The sequence below is a fragment of the Bos indicus x Bos taurus genome, chromosome X (genome assembly GCF_003369695.1).
Source record: "Bos indicus x Bos taurus breed Angus x Brahman F1 hybrid chromosome X, Bos_hybrid_MaternalHap_v2.0, whole genome shotgun sequence".
In the NCBI taxonomy this organism is placed as follows: domain Eukaryota; kingdom Metazoa; phylum Chordata; class Mammalia; order Artiodactyla; family Bovidae; genus Bos; species Bos indicus x Bos taurus.
Window position 1 is genome coordinate 85,421,462 of NC_040105.1, and position 17,315 is coordinate 85,438,776.

A 17,315-nucleotide genomic window follows, 5' to 3' on the forward strand; every position below is an offset into this window, starting at 1 on the left:
CTTAGGGAAGACTCTTGAAGAACTAATCACTCATGGTGAGCCAAGTACTGGGTTGGCCAAAAGGTTCATTTGTGCTTTTCCATAACATCTTTATGGATAAGTCTTCGGGGCCTGCCCTTGCTCCATCAGCTCGGACACTTACTTCCTAGAGTCCCTTGTGCCTTTTTCTTAATTTGTCCATATTTCCAGAAGAGAAAAGCAGTCTGCCTTCTGCAGTGACAGGTTGTAGACCTGGCTCCCATAAGCAGAAGACACCAGGCTGGTTTACCTTTGCCTCTTTCTAGTCAGCAAACCACAGCAACCTGAACTGATCTGTACAGGCCTTTGAGGAAAAGGGTTACTTAATGAGGACAAGCACATGAAAGGAAATATCAATCAATAACAATTGTAGGTCTGGTTTCTCCAGCTCCAACCATGTGCCAAGCACAGGGCTAAGAGCTCTAAACAGATTAACTCTCATAGGAAGGCAGGTGTGGTGCAGATCACTGTTTCATAGTTGCAAAAAATGAGGCTCAGAGACATGAAGGAACTTGTTTGAGGGCCCACAGCTAGCAGTGAGCAAAGCTGGGGTTTTAAACCCATACCTGTCTGATATCAGAGCAAGTACTCATAATCAGTTGAGTGTGCCATGCTGGACGTGGGAATACCCTTCTGTTTTCAGCCTTTCTTCCCTTCACATGAGATGTATCCAGAATCATTGTGATGACTCCCACATCTCTGGCTCCAGCCTTGACCTATTTGGTGTCAGTCTTAACTAACTCCTTTCTACTGGATAGTTCCTTTCCACTCATGTCGCCTAGTTACTCAAACTTAACATGCCAAGAGGTTATTTTTTCACCAACCAGCTCTCCATCTCAATTTGCCTCTTTCTGTCAGTTAATCCCCATTCCCAAGCTCCTACCTTCAGGATTCTCTCCAACTACTCTCTCTGACCCCATGTGTTCAGGCACCAAATTGTGGTGATTTCCTATCTACACTGTCTCTTGAGTCTACCCCTTCTTCCATTTCAAATGCTTGTTACACATGTGTGCATGCTCAGTTATGTCCAGCTCTTTGCAACTCCCATGGACTGTAAGCTGCCAGGCTCCTCTGTCCATCGGATCCTCCAGCAAGAATACTGGAGTGGGTTGCCATTCGCTTCTCCAGGGGATCTTCCTGACCCAGGGATCAAACCCATATCTCCTGTGTCTCTGGCAGTGGCAGATGGATTCTCTACCACTGAGCCACCTGGGAAACCTCCTGTTGATTGAATTAAACACACACACAGACACACAATTTATAATCTCACAGTTCCCATGTGTGAGTCTGAAGTCCAGGCATGGTACACCTGGACCTTCTGCTCAGGGTCTCTCTGGGCTGAAAAGGTGTCAGCCAGGGTTGTGATTCTCATCTCAAGTTCTACTAATACAAAGTGTAGAAGCGTAGTATAAAGAATTTTCATATACTTTTCACTCAGATTCCTCAAATGTTAACATTTTCTAACATTTGCTTCATTCTTTTCTCTTTTAATGGATATTTATACTCACATACACAATTATTTTTTTCCGAACCATTTGAGAGTAAGTTGCAGGCATCATGCCCCTTTATCCTTAAGTAATTCAGTGTTTATTTTCTAAACAAAAGAAGGGTAATTCTCTTATGTAGCCACTGTAAAATTATTAAAATCAGGAAATTAATATTGATATAACATTATCATGTAATCAAAAACCTTCTTTCAAATTTCATCAATTATGCCAATATCATCCTTTAAAACAAACAAAAAAAAATAAAGCCAAAATTTTTCTGCTATAGGACTCAATTTATAATATAAATTTATACATCAGATCAGTTCAGTTCAGTTGCTCAGTTGTGTCCGACTCTTTGTGACCAAATGAACCGCAGCATGCCAGGCCTCCCTGTCCATCACCAACTCCCAGAGTCCACACAAAACCATGTCCATTGAGTCGGTGATGCCATCCAGCCATCTCATCCTCTGTCGTCCCCTTCTCCTCCCGCCTTCAATCTTTCCCAGCATCAGGGTCTTTTCAAATGAGTTAGCTCTTCCCATCAGGTGGGCAAAGGATTGAAGTTTCAGCTTCAACATCAGTCCTTCCAACGAATACCCAGGACTGATCTCCTTTAGGATGGACTAGGTTGGATCACCTTGCAGTCCAAGGACTCTCAAGAGTCTTCTCCAACATCACAGTTCAAAAGCATCAATTCTTTGGTGCTCAGCTTTCTTTATAGTCCAACCCTCACATCCATACCCGGCCATTGGAAAAACCGTAGCCTTGACTAGATGGACTTTTGTTGACAAGGTAATGTCTCTGCTTTTTAGTATGCTGTCTAGGTTGGTCATAACTTTCCTTCCAAGGAGCAAGTGTCATTTAATTTCATGGTTGCAATCACCATCTGCAGTGATTCTAGAGCCCAGAAAAATAAAGTCTGACACTGTTTCCACTATTTCCCCATCTATTTGCCATGAAGTGATGGGACTGGATGCCATGATCTCAGTTTTCTGAATGTTGAGTTTTAAGCCAACTTTTTCACTCTCCTCTTTCACTTTCATCAAGAGGCTCTTTAGTTCCTCTTCAATTTCTGCCATAAGGGTGGTGTCATCTGCATATCTGAGGTTATTGATATTTCTCCCAGCAATCTTGATTCCAGCTTGTGCTTCATCCACCCCAGCGTTTCTCATGATGAACTCTGCATATAAGTTAAATAAGCAGGGTGACAATATACAGCCTTGACATACTCCTTTTCCTATTTGGAACCAGTCTGTTGTTCCATATCCAGTTCTAACTGTTGCTTCCTGATCTGCATATAGGTTGTTCAAGAGGCAGGTCAGGTGGTCTGGTATTCCCATCTCTTGAAGAATTTTCCACAGTTTATTGTGATCCACACAGTCAAAGTCTTTGGCATAGTCAATAAAGCAGAAATAGATGTTTTTCTGGAACTCTCTTGCTTTTTTGATGATCCAGTGGATGTTGGTAATTTGATCTCTGGTTCCTTTACTTTTTCTAAAACCAGCTTGAACATCTGGAAGTTCACGGTTCATGTATTGCTGAAGCCTGGCTTGGAGAATTTTGAGCATTACTTTACTAGCGTGTGAGATGAGTGCAAGTGTGCGGTAGTTTCAGCATTCTTTGGTGTTGCCTTTCTTTGGGATTGGAATGAAAACTGACCTTTTCCAGTCCTGTGGCCACTGCTGAGTTTTCCAAATTTGCTGGCATATTGATGCACCACTTTCACAGCCTCATCTTTCGGGATTTGAAATAGCTCAACTGGAATTCCATCACCTACAGTAGCTTTGCTTGTAGTGATGCTTTCTACGGCCCACTTGACTTCACATTCCAGGATCTGGCTCTAGGTGAGTGATCACACCATCATGATTATCTGGATTGTGAAGATCTTTTTCTGTGAGGTTAGGTAATACTATTATTCCCATGTTACAGATAAGGAAACAGAGGGTAAGAGAGAATAAATAATTTGATTTGGTGAAATCATGACAGCTACTATGTATCAGATTTACACTATGTGCCAGTGCTAGTCACTCAATCATGTCTGACTCTTTGTGACCCCATGGTCTGTAGCCCACTGGGCTCCTCTGTTCATGGAATTCTCCAGGCAAGACTACTGTAGTGGGTTGCCATTTTCTTCTCCAGGGGATTTTCCCAACGAAGGGATTGAACACGGCTCTCCTGTATTGCAGGAAAACTCTTTACCGACTGAGCCACCAGGGGAGCCCTTACACTATGTGCCAGGCACTATCATAATCATGTTACGTGCTTTGCCTGATTTTAACTGACTGTAACCTGTGGTAAGCTGTGCTTAGTTGCTCAGTTGTGTTTGACTCTTTGCTTCCCCATGGACTGTAGCCCACCAGGCTCCTCTGTCCATGGGGATTCTCCAGGCAAGAATACTGGAGTGGGTTGCCATGTCCTCTTCCAGGCGATCTTCCCAACCCAGGGATTGAACCCAGGTCTCCCACATTGCAGGTGGATTCTTTTACTGTCTGAGCCACCAGGGAAGCCCGTAACCTGTGGAGATGGGTATTATTATTTTAATCTCCATTTGTAGATGAAGAAGCAGAGGCACAGAGAGGTTAAGCAACTTGCCCAAGATCACACAGCTGGTAACAAGCAAAGCCAGGATTGAAAGCTGGGCACAGTGGCTTCAGGGTTGGCATGCTTACACACAGTGCATGTGGCCTCCTTAAGAAGATATGCTGTCATGTTAAATCACTTCAGCCACATATGACTCTTTGCAACCCTATGGACCATAGCCACCAGGCTCCTCTGTCTACAAGATTCTCCAGGCAAGAATACCGGAGTGAGTTGCCATACACTCCTCCAAGGGATTTTCCCAGCCCAGGCACTGAACCTACATCTCTTACATCTCCTGCATTGCAGGTGAGCTCTTTACCACTAGCACCAATGAAGCACATAAATAAGAGTCTTAAAGCTTTGAGCCTCACAAATGCTGAATTCACACAGAACCACTGCTGGTGTGTCCTGGCTAGAACCTCCTCTGTCAGAGCAACTTTGACACCCCCAAATGCTTTCCTGTGTCCCACAAATCCCTCATGCTAAACCTCTGAGGCCAGCTGACATGCCTGCTGATACTCAGCAGCCAGCTGCATGACCCAGATCGCATCACGGGAATTGCTCTGCAGACTGCTCTCCTCCAGCCCTGCCAGGCTACAGCCTTCTGGCATTTCAATCCCTTGATTGGCTTCTTGTGCAACCTCTGGACCTTAAACTTGGGTTTGGTACTGATTCTTTCTAGTATCCCACCTTTATTGTTCTCCGAAGGAACCCCTCCCAGGTGGTTCTCCAAGTTTTGTGGTCCAGCTTGTATTAGCAGGAATGGCCACTCTCTGTCCAGGGCTGCAGGACCAAACCTCAACCCTGGGCTGCTTTCCCCTCTTCCTGGGTGGGCTGGTCTCCACCTCTAAGTCCCATAGAATGGGGACTTGAATAAGTTGCCTCCAACTCTGGGCTGCTTTGCAGAGCTTTCACCTGCCGTCTGGGGAGAAAAAAAAAAAAGTCCAATTTCTCTTGATGGTGCTTCCTCCTAACAGCTCAGCTGGCCACAGATTGGCCAGAGCTGCTCCTCTGTGGGTGGTGATGCCTCAGAGTGCAGCCGCCAAGGGACCTCAACCTTGCCCTTACTCCACCCTCAGGCCACCCTCTGGAGAAAAGAGGAAGTGATCTCAGGGGGAAAAAAAAAAAAAAAGTAAAGAGAATCTAAAGCTGGAGCAACATCTGGCCCCCTGCCCCAGCTTTCCCACTTTGTGCAGGAGCCTGGAATACAGGGGAATAAGAAGCAGAGGGTGGGTGTTGTTCTAGGAACCAGTCGGCTCCCTTTCAGGGCATTCTGTGGATTTCTAGATCCTCCTCTTCTAGGAGCTTGCCTGAGAGGGGTTAGCCAGAGCTGCAATCTGCAATTTCTGGCTCCAGGATGTTCTAATACAGGGTTTCTTTTTTTATCATTTTATTTTATTTACTTATTTTGGGCTGTTCTGGGTCTTCATTGCTGTGCAGGCTTTTTCTCTAGTTGTGGTGTGCAAGGGCTACACTCTAGTTGCTGTGTGTAGATTTCTCATCACGATGGCTTCTCTTGTTGCAGAGCACCTGCTCTAGGATGCATGGGCTTCAGTAGTTGTGGCACCTGGGCTCAGAACCAGCTCCCTGGCTCTAGAGCACAGACTCAATAGTGTGGCACATGGGCTTAGTTGCTTCATGGCACTTGGGATCTTCCCGGATCAGGGATCGAACCTGTATCTCCTGCATTGGCAGACGGATTTTTTTTTTTACCACTGAGCCACCAGGGAAGCCCAGTGCATGACTTCTTAACCTGGCCTCCAGACACGGGATTCATCCACAGAGAGGATATGATAATTTCGGTGCAGAAAATGCATCCTTGTCATCACTAATCTCTAACTTCAATTTCCTTTAATTCAACGTAGCATTTCCTTCGGTTATAAACATAAGCGACAACCTACAGTGGTATTAGCAGTACCTGGGACTTTGTCATCAGTGGAAGTCACAGATGGTTGCATGTTGCATTACAACAGCTGCAGATCTCTTCAAGTAATGTTTGTGCTCATCACTGCTTTGAAAACATGGTAGTAACGAGACCTTCCACTAGATCTTGTTGCTTAATGTGTCATAAAGAAGCACAGATATTGGTATATCACAAATTCATTTTCAATAGTTTATAACTGTATTTCAGTATAATAGGTTTTCTTTTTATTTCTATATAGTTTGTCTTATGCATTTAAAAACATGGTTCTATCTTTCTACATTGTTGGTGGGAATGTAAATTGGTGCAGACATTATGGAAAACAGTATGGAGTTTCCTTACAAAGCTAAAAATAGAGCTGCCATATGATCCTGCCATCCCATTCCTGGGCATATATCCTGACAAAACTATAATTCTAAAAGATATAGGCACCCCTATGTTCATAGCAGCACTATTCACAATAGCTAAGACATGGAAGCAACCTAAATGTCCATTGACAGATGAATGGATAAAGAAGATGTACAAATATACAATGAAATACTACTCATCCATAAAAAAGAATGAAATAATGCCATCTGCAGCAACATGGACCTAGAGATTATCACACTAAGTGAAGTAAGTCAGACAAAGACAAGTATCATATAATATCACTTATATTTGGAATCTAAAATATGACACAAATGAACCTACCTACGAAACAGAAACAGACACAGACTTGTGATTGCTGGGGGCGGGGGTGGTAGGGGAAGGGATGGACTGGGAGTTTGGGATTAGCAGATGAAAACTATTATACACAGAATGTATAAACAACAGGTCCTATTATATAGCACAGGGAACTATACTCAATATCTTGTAATAAACCATAGTGGAAAAGAATATTAAAAATATATATACATACATAAATATGTGTGTAACTGAATCACTGCTGTAAAGTAGAAACTAATGCAACATTGTAAATCAACTATACTTCCATAAAATTAAACTTTAAAAAATGGTTCTAAACAGAGGTTCTGTCAGGTTCATAGGTCTACTAAAGGTTTCCATGGCACCCCAAAGTCAAACTCCCAGCTCTTAGGAATTCTGTGTGACTCTGGCCCAGGAACTAGATGGATGTATCTGTGCTTAGGGCTCATGCTGGGTGCTGGGATGCTGTGAAAGGAACAAGTCTGCAGGCAGAACAGAATAGAAACTCAGGTGTGGAGCTGACCACCACACCACAAGGCCAGGCCTCACCTCCTCACCGTTGCCATAGGAGCCCATCTTCCCTCCTCCAGGAAGCTGGAACAGCTCTGTGGCAGGTTCAAACTCATTCCCCATGGCACGGCATATGCCACCAGATGGCGCCATTGTAGGTGCCCCTGGCCAGGAGGGGCTGCCATGCCAAAGGCTTTCATAATTGTAATCCAGTCTAATACAGTCATTGTTCCCAAGCTGTTGGGCTTGTTGTCCAGGCCCACTTAGGACCCTCAGAGACCTGAAAGCATGGAAAAGACTATGATGTCTACCTCATATGCAATTTAAAACAAAAGCAAAACTAAACTGTAAATGATTCTGCTGAACTTCCAGTGACAGTTCTAGATTTCCTGAATGTGAAATTCCAGTCTTTGAAGTTGAACTTTCTTGTGCCCTTGATGTAGCAAGTCTGCCCATCAGGAAGACCAGCCCGTCCTGCTGGCAAAGGGTTAACCAAGCCTAATCCAGCTCTGGATGCCAACAGAGACCTAGCATCCCTATGCCCTCAATCACAATGTGTCAGACACTGGCACATCCCAGGACATATGGTAACTACTTCCAAATTTCTGATGGACTAAAAGGTTTTGGAACACTCTGTGGACCCTGCCCAGCCAATTCACATGGTTTAAGCCAGCCCCAGTGTGGGTGAACCCCACTCTATGATTCAGAAAAATAAGGATCACTGAGGTATAGCAAGGGGCTTGCCCGGTGGCTCAGTGGTAAAGAATCTGCTTGCAATGCAGGAGCAGCAGGAGATGCGGGTTCAATGCCTGGGTTAGGACGATCCTCTGTAGGAGGAAATGGCAACCTACTCCAGTATTCTTGACTGGAGAATCCCATGAACAGAGGAACCCGGTGGACTGAAGCATCATTTCTCCCATGAGGTATAGGAAAAAGTTCACATGTGGCATTATGCAAATGTTCTGGCTAGATATCCTGTCACTTGCAAACCTTATCTCTCAGCTCCACCCTGCTTCTTCATCCCTGACTTGCTCTGACTATAAAGCCAAACTTCTACCATCCTCAGGGCAACTGCATCCTGTACATCTCAGGATTTTGCTCACATTTGCCTCCACAAACATTCCAGCATGAGTGTTTGCCAAGCTTCACCAGATCCTCTACCTCCCCAGAAGGTATACAAAGAATATATACAAAGAATAGTCTTTGTAGAAAGAAAAATCAACAACTCTGACTCTGGTGGCTCAGTGGTAAAGAATCTGCCTGCCAATTCAGGAGACTCGAGTTCGATCCCTGGGTTGGGAAGATCCCCTAGAGAAGGAAATGGCAACTCACTCCAGTATTCCTGCCTGGAGAACTCCATGGACAGAGGAGACTGGTGGGCCCCAGTCCATGGGGTCGCAAAGAGTCGGATACAACTGCAATACTAAGCACCTAATTCTGCCAGAACTCTGTCTGCAGTGTCAGTTCTGTAACCATATGGAAACGTTCTCAATTTTGTTAATTCCCAACTTCCCAGACAAAGCCCCATGGGATCCAAGGCTATGCAGAGTTAGACTTCCAGGTCACTGACACCCCTGATCAAATCTCGGAGGGTGACCAAAACCCTCTGCTATTTCACAGTTCCTGCATCTGATGACAGCCTGCAGCTTGCACAACAGCTTTTTTAACAGCTGATGAACCAGATCTCATGAGACCCCCTGTATTCAGGCTTCATCTTTACTGCTTCTCTACACCATCAAATCCTTGGCTCAGGCAGCCGTGGACCTGCCACAGCAGCACTCGCACTGGTAAATGAATGTTTGACAAATGGAGAGCTCCTTGGCCTCTTTCTGCCTGTCTAGGGCATCTGTGTGGAGTCTGGCAAGAAAGAAATCCACTAATCTGGAAAGGGATCCCCTGAACCCTTAAGGGTAAATGGCAATTCCCGCCTGCCACTGGGTACTATTTTAGTTTTCTACTCATACTATCCTATTGCCACCAAGTACCAGAAGGCAATTTAGTTGGGATGAAGAGTGTCCTGGAGAGGACCATGGCCTATTATCACATGAACCTGGAAAAGACTGCCCTTAGGAGAGCTGGAAGTCAGAAGGGTGACAGGAGTGGCATCTAGTCTGTTGCAACCTGGAGCCTTCAAGCCAGTGCAACTTCTGCCCCATGCCAGCCACTATCAGTGACTCAACTGAACTGAGAATACTTGTACATGAATCCATGTGTTGCAGTGGATAAGTCGCCTCAGTTGTGTCTGACACTTTGCGACCGCATGGACTGTAGCCTGCCAGGATCCTCTGTCCATAGGGATTCTTCAGGCAAGAATACTGGAGTAGGTTGCCATTCCCGTCTCCAGGAGATCTTCCTGATGCAGGGATCGAATCCTGAGGGGTCAAATCCCAGTCTCTTATGTGTCCTGCATTGGCAGGTGGATTCTTTACCACTAGGGTCACCTGGGAAGCCCTAGTGTTACTATAGGTATTATCATTTTTATTATGTACCATAGGAGGTATTAAGAAAGTTGGACACTTGTAGCCATAGTGTTTTATCATTTTTATTATGTACCATAGGAGGTATTAAGAAAGTAGGATACCTGTAGCCATAGTGTTTTCAGCTTCCCTGCGTGTCTAATGCGATCAGTTCAGTTCAGTCTCTCAGTCATGTCTGATTCTTTGCGACCCCATGGACTGTAGCACATCAGGCTTCCCTGTCCATCACCAAATCCCAGAGCCTGCTCAAACTCATGTCCATCGAGTTGGTGATGCCATGCAACCATCTCATCCTCTGTCATCCCCTTCTCCTCCCACCTTCAATCTTTCCCAGCATCAGGGTCTGTTCTAACGAGTCAGTTCCTTGCATTAGGTGGCCAAAGTATTGGAGTTTCGGCTTCAACATCAGTCCTTCCAATGAATATTCAGGACTGATTTCCTTTAGGATTGACTGGTTGGATCTCCTTTCAGTCCAGGGGACTCTCAAGAGTCTTCTCCAACATCATAGTTCAAAAGCATCAATCCTTTGTTGCTCAGCTTTCTTTATAGTCCAACTCTCACATCCATACATGACTACTGAAAAAACCATAGCTTTGACTAGACGGACCATTGTTGGCAAACTAATGTCTCTGCTGTTTAATATGCTGTCTACGTTGGTCATAGCTTTTCTTCCAAGAAGCAAGCATCTTTTAATTTCAAGGCTGCAGTCACATCCTCGTCCAAGGTAAGCAGCAATGGCTGCGCTTTGCTGGAGCAGCCGTGAAGAGATACCCCACGCCCAAGGTAAGAGAAACCCAAGTAAGATGGTAGGTGTTGCAAGAGGGCATCAGAGGGCAAACACACTGAAACCATACTCACAGAAAACTAGTCAATCTAATCACACTAGGACCACAGCCTTGTCTAACTCAATGAAACTAAGCCATGCCCGTGGGGCAACCCAAGATGGGTGGGTCATGGTGGAGAGATTTGACAGAATGTGGTCCGCTGGAGAAGGGAATGGCAAACCACTTCAGTATTCTTGCCTTGAGAATCCCATGAACAGTATGAAAAGGCAAAATGATAGGATACTGAAAGAGAAACTCCCCAGGTCAGTAGGTGCCCAATATGCTACTGGAGATCAGTGGAGAAATAACTCCAGAAAGAATGAAGGGATGGAGCCAAAGCAAAAACAATAACCAGCTGTGGATGTGATTGGTGATAGAAGCAAGGGCCGATGCTGTAAAGAGCAAAATTGCATAGCAACCTGGAATGTCAGGTCCATGAATCAGGGCAAATTGGAAGTGGTCAAACAAGAGATGGCAAGAGTGAATGTCGACATTCTAGGAATCAGCGAACTGAAATGGACTGGAATGGGTGAATTTAACTCAGATGACCATTATATCTACTACTGCGGGCAGGAATCCCTCAGAAGAAATGGAGTGGCCATCATGGTCAACAAAAGAGTCCAAAATGCAGTACTTGGATGCAATCTCAAAAACAACAGAATGATCTCTGTTCGTTTCCAAGGCAAATCATTCAATATTACAGTAATCCAAGTCTATGCCCCAACCAGTAATGCTGAAGAAGCTGAAGTTGAACGGTTCTATGAAGACCTACAAGACCTTTTAGAACTTAAACCCAAAAACGATGTCCTTTTCATTATAGGGGACTGGAATGCAAAAGTAGGAAGTTAAGAAACACCTGGAGTAACAGGCAAATTTGGCCTTGGAATATGGAATGAAGCAGGGCAAAGGCTAATAGAGTTTTGCCAAGAAAATGTGCTGGTCATAACAAACACCCTCTTCCAACAACACAAGAGAAGACTCTATACATGGACATCACCAGGTGGTCAACACCGAAATCAGACTGATTATATTCTTTGCAGCCAAAGATGGAGAAGCTCTATACAGTCAGCAAAAACAAGACCAGGAACTGACTGTGGCTCAGACCATGAACTCCTTATTGCCAAATTCAGACTTAAATTGAAGAAAGTAGGGAAAACCACTAGACCATTCAGGTATGACCTAACTCAAATCCCTTATGATTATACAGTGCAAGTGAGAAATAGATTTAAGGGCCTAGATCTCATAGATAGAGTGCCTGATGAACTATGGAATGAGGTTCATGACATTGTACAGGAAACAGGGATCAAGACCATTCCCATAGAAAAGAAATGCAAAAAAGCAAAATGGCTCTCTGGGGAGAGAGAGCCATTACAAATAGCTGTGAAAAGAAGAGAAGCGAAAAGCAAAGGAGAAAAGGAAAGATATAAGCATCCGAATGCAGAGTTCCAAAGAATAGCAAGAAGAGATAAGAAAGCCTTCTTCAGCGATCAATGCAAAGAAATAGAGGAAAACAACAGAATGGGAAAGACTAGGGATCTCTTCAAGAAAATCAGAGATACCAAAGGAACATTTCATGCAAAGATGAGCTCGATAAAGGACAGAAATGGTATGGACCTAACAGAAGCAGAAGATATTAAGAAAAGATGGCAACAATACACAGAAGAACTGTACAAATAAGATCTTCACGACCAAGATAATCACGATGGTGTGATCACTGACCTAGAGCCCGACATCCTGGAATGTGAAGTCAAGTGGGCCTTAGAAAGCATCACTACAAACAAAGCTAGTGGAGGTGTTGGAATTCCAGTTGAGCTATCAAATCCTGAAAGATGATGCTGTGAAAGTGTTGCACTCAATATGCCAGCAAATTTGGAAAAGTCAGCAGTGGCCACAGGACTGGAAAAGGTCAGTTTTCATTCCAATCCCAAAGAAAGGCAAGGCCAAAGAATGCTCAAACTACCGCACAATTGCACTCATCTCACACGCTAGTAAAGTAATGCTCAAAATTCTCCAAGCCAGGCTTCAGCAATATGTGAACCGTGAACTTCCTGATGTTCAAGCAGGTTTTACAAAAGGCAGAGGAACCAGAGATCAAATTGCCAACATCCGCTGGATCATAGAAAAAGCAAGAGAGTTCCAGAAAAACATCTATTTCTGCTTTATTGACTATGCCAATGCCTTTAACTGTGTGGATCACAATAAACTGTGGAAAATTCTGAAAGAGATGGGAATACCACACCACCTGATCTGCCTCTTGCGAAATTTGTATGCAGGTCAGGAAGCAACAGTTAGAACTGGACATGGAACAACAGACTGGTTCCAAATAGGAAAAGGAGTTCGTCAGGGCTGTATATTGTCACCCTGCTTATTTAACTTCTATGCAGAGTACATCAGGAGAAACGCTGGGCTGGAAGAAACACAAGCTGGAATCAAGATTTCCAGGAGAAATATAAATAACCTCAGATATGCAGATGACACCACCCTTATGGCAGAAAGTGAAGAGGAACTAAAAAGCCTCTTGATGAAGGTGAAAGTGGAGAGTGAAAAAGTTGGCTTAAAGCTCAACATTCAGAAAATGAAGATCTTGGCATCCAGTCCCACCAATTCACGGGAAATAGATGGGGAAACAGTGGAAACAGTGTCAGACTTTATTTTTCTGGGCTCCAAAATCACTACAGATGGTGACTGCAGCCGTGAATTTAAAAGACGCTAACTCCTTGGAAGAAAAGTTATGTCCAACCTAGATAGCATATTCAAAAGCAGAGACATTACTTTGCCAACAAAGGTTCGTCTAGTCAAGGCTATGGTTTTTCCTGTGGTCCTGTATGGACGTGAGAGTTGGACTTTGAAGAAGGCTGAGCGCCGAAGAATTGATGCTTTTGAACTGTGGTGTTGGAGAAGACTCTTGAGAGTCCCTTGGACTGCAAGGAGATCCAACCAGTCCATTCTGAAGGAGATCAGTCCTGGGTGTTCTTTGGAAGGAATGATGCTAAAGCTGAAACTCCAGTACTTTGGCCACCTCATGCGAAGAGTTGACCCATTGGAAAACACTGATGCTGGGAGGGATTGGGGGCAGGAGGAGAAGGGGATGACAGAGGATGAGATGGCTGGATGGCATCACTGACTCAATGGACGTGAGTCTGGGTGAACTCCGGGAGTTGGTGATGGACAGGGAGGCCTGGCGTGCTGCGATTCATGGGGTAGCAAAGAGTCGGACACGACTGAGCGACTGAGCTGACCTGCAGTCACCTCTGCTGTGATTTTGGAGCCCAAGAAAATAAAGTCTGTCATTGTTTCCATTGTTTAATGTAATTTTAATGTCTGGTGTTATAAAGAGGGCCAATAGCTTCATTTAGAGAAACAAAAGCTACCATGTTAAGCACTTACTATGTGCCAGGAGTAAAGGCCTGGCATACATGATCTCATTTAGTCCTCACAGCAATCCCATGAAGTAGGTACTGTTTTTCCATTTTAAAGTCGGGTATGTGAGGCTCAGAGATGTTAACTAACTTGCCCAAGGTAACACAGTAAGTCGTTAGCATCAGAGTTTACCAGCAGGAGACTAGCTCTAGGATTCTGTATCCTTATCTCTGTGCTAAAAGGCGTTTGAAATAGCACACTCAAGACACACATACCCCCAAGTGGTAGACGTGGATCTCTAAGAGGGAGACAACAGTGTCACCCTTTGGGCTCCATACACGGCTGGCTGTAGGAGGAGACCCCCAAGCAAGTGGACCACTCCAGCTGGGAGTGATTGTGGAGAGAAGTGGGCACTGGGATGCTTGGGGGTGGGGTGCTGTGGGAGTATCTGGCTTCCCAATTGGGAAGACTAGGCTCAGGACAAGAGTGACAGACCAACTCTGAATTGCAGAAACATCCAGAGTAGCAGTCACCAACTTCATCGCGTCCTTGTGCCTGTGAGGCAGCTACAGGCACAGAGAGGTGCTGAGGCTTGCCTAAGGTCACACAGCTCGCAAGAGGGCGGGTGCAGTGTAGAACCCTGATCTTCAGGCTCCAGTTCGGTGCTCTTGCTGCCACTCCACTCCCACTGGCCCCTCAGGTCCAGTGCACAGCAGTCAGAGGGAAGCCACGTCTTTGTGAGTGAAGCCATTGTCTGGAGGGTGGTTCTCAGTGTTGCCCAGAGACCTGCAGAAGTGGCAGTCTTCAAGTCCCACCCAGGACTGACTGAGGACTGAGATCCAGCAATATGGGACTTTGCAAGCCCTCTAGGTGACCCTGATACACACTCAAGTCTGAAAACAACCAGCCCAGACAGAAAGGCAAAGTGCCAAGTGCTGCAGCCATACACATGGCATTCGGACTGTCAACTCGCACAGCACAAAGAAGGGTCGTCTTCCTAGAGAAGGAAGGAACACAGCTCTCAAGCCACACCTGCAGAGCAAGGTCACCTTCAAACACATGTGGCAGTTAGACATGCACAGACGGGGAGGAGGAGTGCAGCCAGTACTTGCTCATCCACAGGTGCATCAGAGACAGTGTAGTTTTGCCAACTCAGCAACTCCCCAGAGATGTGCCAGTTCCACTGCTTGTTGCCCAGGAGGTGCATCCCTGCCCTCTGGGAAATTGCCATGCAGGATCATAGAACCTCTGATCTGGGAGGGATCTTAGAGAGTACCTACCTCATTGCCCACCCCTACTGCATCACTGGTGATGCTCCTGACTTTCCTTCTCCAGAGGAACCTGGCAGGCTACAGTCCGTGGGGTGGCAAAGAGTCAGACAGGACTTAGCACTGAGCACAATCATTTTTAGGACAGTGGTAGGCCGCACAAAACATCAGTGGCTCCTAGTTTGTGGCCTCTGGTTTAATATCTTTCTTTCCCACTTGGCTGTCTGCTCCACAGGGGCATATGCCCCTGGTTCTGCTCTGCTCACCACAGTGTCTGGAGTCAACAAATGGAAAAATAAAAATAGAAAATGGACCCACCCTCCCAGTAGAACTACCAGGTTCAGAAAAGAATACACTGGCATGGGGATGGCACTCTGTCACTCCTCGCCTCGTTTTCAATTGCCCACTGGAAAGGTCCCCATGTCCCTCTAAACCCTACTCCCGGTTGACCCCTGCAGGCCGCCTTACCCTCTGCCCTGAAGTCATACCCTGGCCACATGGGTTCTGGTGGGGGTGGGGCCCTCTGTGATGTCACCACGGGCCCAGCCCTGCCTGGTCCTCAGTCTCCAGGTGCCAGCGCAGACCAGCGCACCAGGAGCCACTTGGTCTCAGCTCACGATGCGCTCTGTAATATGGTTATTTTTTTGGCCTACGTTTATCTCATTGTCTTTGCCTATGTGTTTTATGTTCTGAGAGATGAAGCCGAAGAACTGCCGTGGATGATGCCCAGTGGAAAGCACTTCCGCGTTCGGCAGAATCAACCAGAGCATGTCTCAGGCTGGTTTGGGAGCAAGTCGCACTGGCTGTTAATCTTCCTCATGTTTTTGGTGATCCTGAAGTTTCCTGGAGGCGATGACAAAAGTATCGCGGGCACTCCTCCTGGCCGTCAGGGCTGTTCATCTGGCTCTCCAGGAAGAAAGAAGATAAGGGCTTCCCCCTACAAAGACTCTATGTGCGGTGCCTTAACCCAGGTCGAGACGACACTGGTGAACCTTGTGTCCAGGGTCCGGAGTCTGAAACTCACTGCTGCAACCGGTGATCAATGACAATGTCCCAATATCCAGGTTCTTGCTGACGGATGGAATAACATTACGATATATGAGATATGGGACACCCGAGCCCCCGATGAAGTGGGATTTTCGCATCAAAGAGAAGAATAGTTGAGTGTTGACAAACTGTATCCAAACTAATAAAAGTATTTTGCAGCAAAAGGAAAAAAGCCTCTGATATTTTTTATTGGCGCTACAGTTTTACCTTTTCCCGAATGTGGTATAATTGGTATCATGCAGTGTTTTCCAGACTGAGAGACCTGCGTTCGATCCCTGGCTTGGGAAGATCCCCTGGAGAAGGGAAAGGCTACCCACTCCAGTATTCTGGCCTGGAGAACTCATGTGCATGTTTTTGTGTGGGCATTAGCTTTCAAATCATTTGGTGAACTATCTAGGAGCAAAATTGCTAGGTCATAGGGTATGACAGTGTTTAGCTAAGTAAGACATTGCTTCCAAAATGACTGTACCATTTTGCATCCCCATTAACAATGAATGAGAGTTCCTCTTGTTCAGCTGAACAATAGCAAGGCTGGCCTATCACCCACCGAAGTACAGAGTAGTACCCCACTCAGGGTGCCCCTTTAAGTGCCTGACACGCTGATCCACAGAGTAGGACCCCAGCAGGGGCGGGGACCCTCTATGTGCCTGACATTCAGATCTACAAAGTAGGACCCCACCCAGGATGCCCCTTTAAATGCCTGACGCGCCGATCCACAGAGTAGGACCCCAGTGGGGGCAGGAGGGGTCCTCTATGTGCCTGACATGGAACAACAGAGAAGGACCCCAGGCAAGGGAACTGTCTAAATGCCTGAACCCGCAGAGCTATGGAGAAAGACTAGCCAAAGAGGCCTTCTGATTGCTAGCTACCAGAGGCTCAACAAACAAACAAACAAACAAAAACAAACTCTGATAGGGCCATAACTCCCGTGGCTGAGGCAGTCTGTGTCCCTGCAGATTTGGTGTCATCAGGGTCCCCGTGACCCAAGCAGCTGCATCACCTTCATGCTCAACCCTCACTGGGGCAGAGCTTCCACAGGCTCTGCATCTATGCACATGGTGTCACTTTGGTTGTGTCCCACCTCTTTGAGACCCTGTGGGCTGTGGCCTGCCAGGTTTCTCTGTCAGTGGGTTCTCCAG

The 17,315-nt window shown here is 45.8% G+C and overlaps 2 protein-coding genes across 2 annotated transcripts in view; one reads left to right on the forward strand and one right to left on the reverse strand.

The window, feature by feature from the left end:
- Positions 1 to 17,315, reverse strand: part of PAK3 (p21 (RAC1) activated kinase 3) — a 429,164-nt gene that overhangs the window by 401,986 nt on the left and 9,863 nt on the right. The gene's annotated exons all lie outside the window — the stretch shown is intronic.
- On the forward strand, positions 7,429 to 16,257 carry LOC113887917 (protein FAM209A-like). The gene is made up of 2 exons (XM_027535211.1): positions 7,429 to 7,787; positions 15,826 to 16,257. The coding sequence occupies exons 1-2, from the start codon at positions 7,739 to 7,741 to the stop codon at positions 16,173 to 16,175; spliced, it is 399 nt and encodes a 132-aa protein (XP_027391012.1). The 5' UTR covers positions 7,429 to 7,738; the 3' UTR covers positions 16,176 to 16,257.

Excerpts from the sequence above, each read along its gene's own strand:
- LOC113887917 (XM_027535211.1), top strand. The coding sequence starts at position 7,739 with ATGCCCTCAATCACAATGTGTCAGACACTGGCACATCCCAGGACATAT. Across the intron at positions 7,788-15,825 it reads GGCACATCCCAGGACATATG|ATGAAGCCGAAGAACTGCCG; the intron begins GTAACTACTTCC and ends ATGTTCTGAGAG.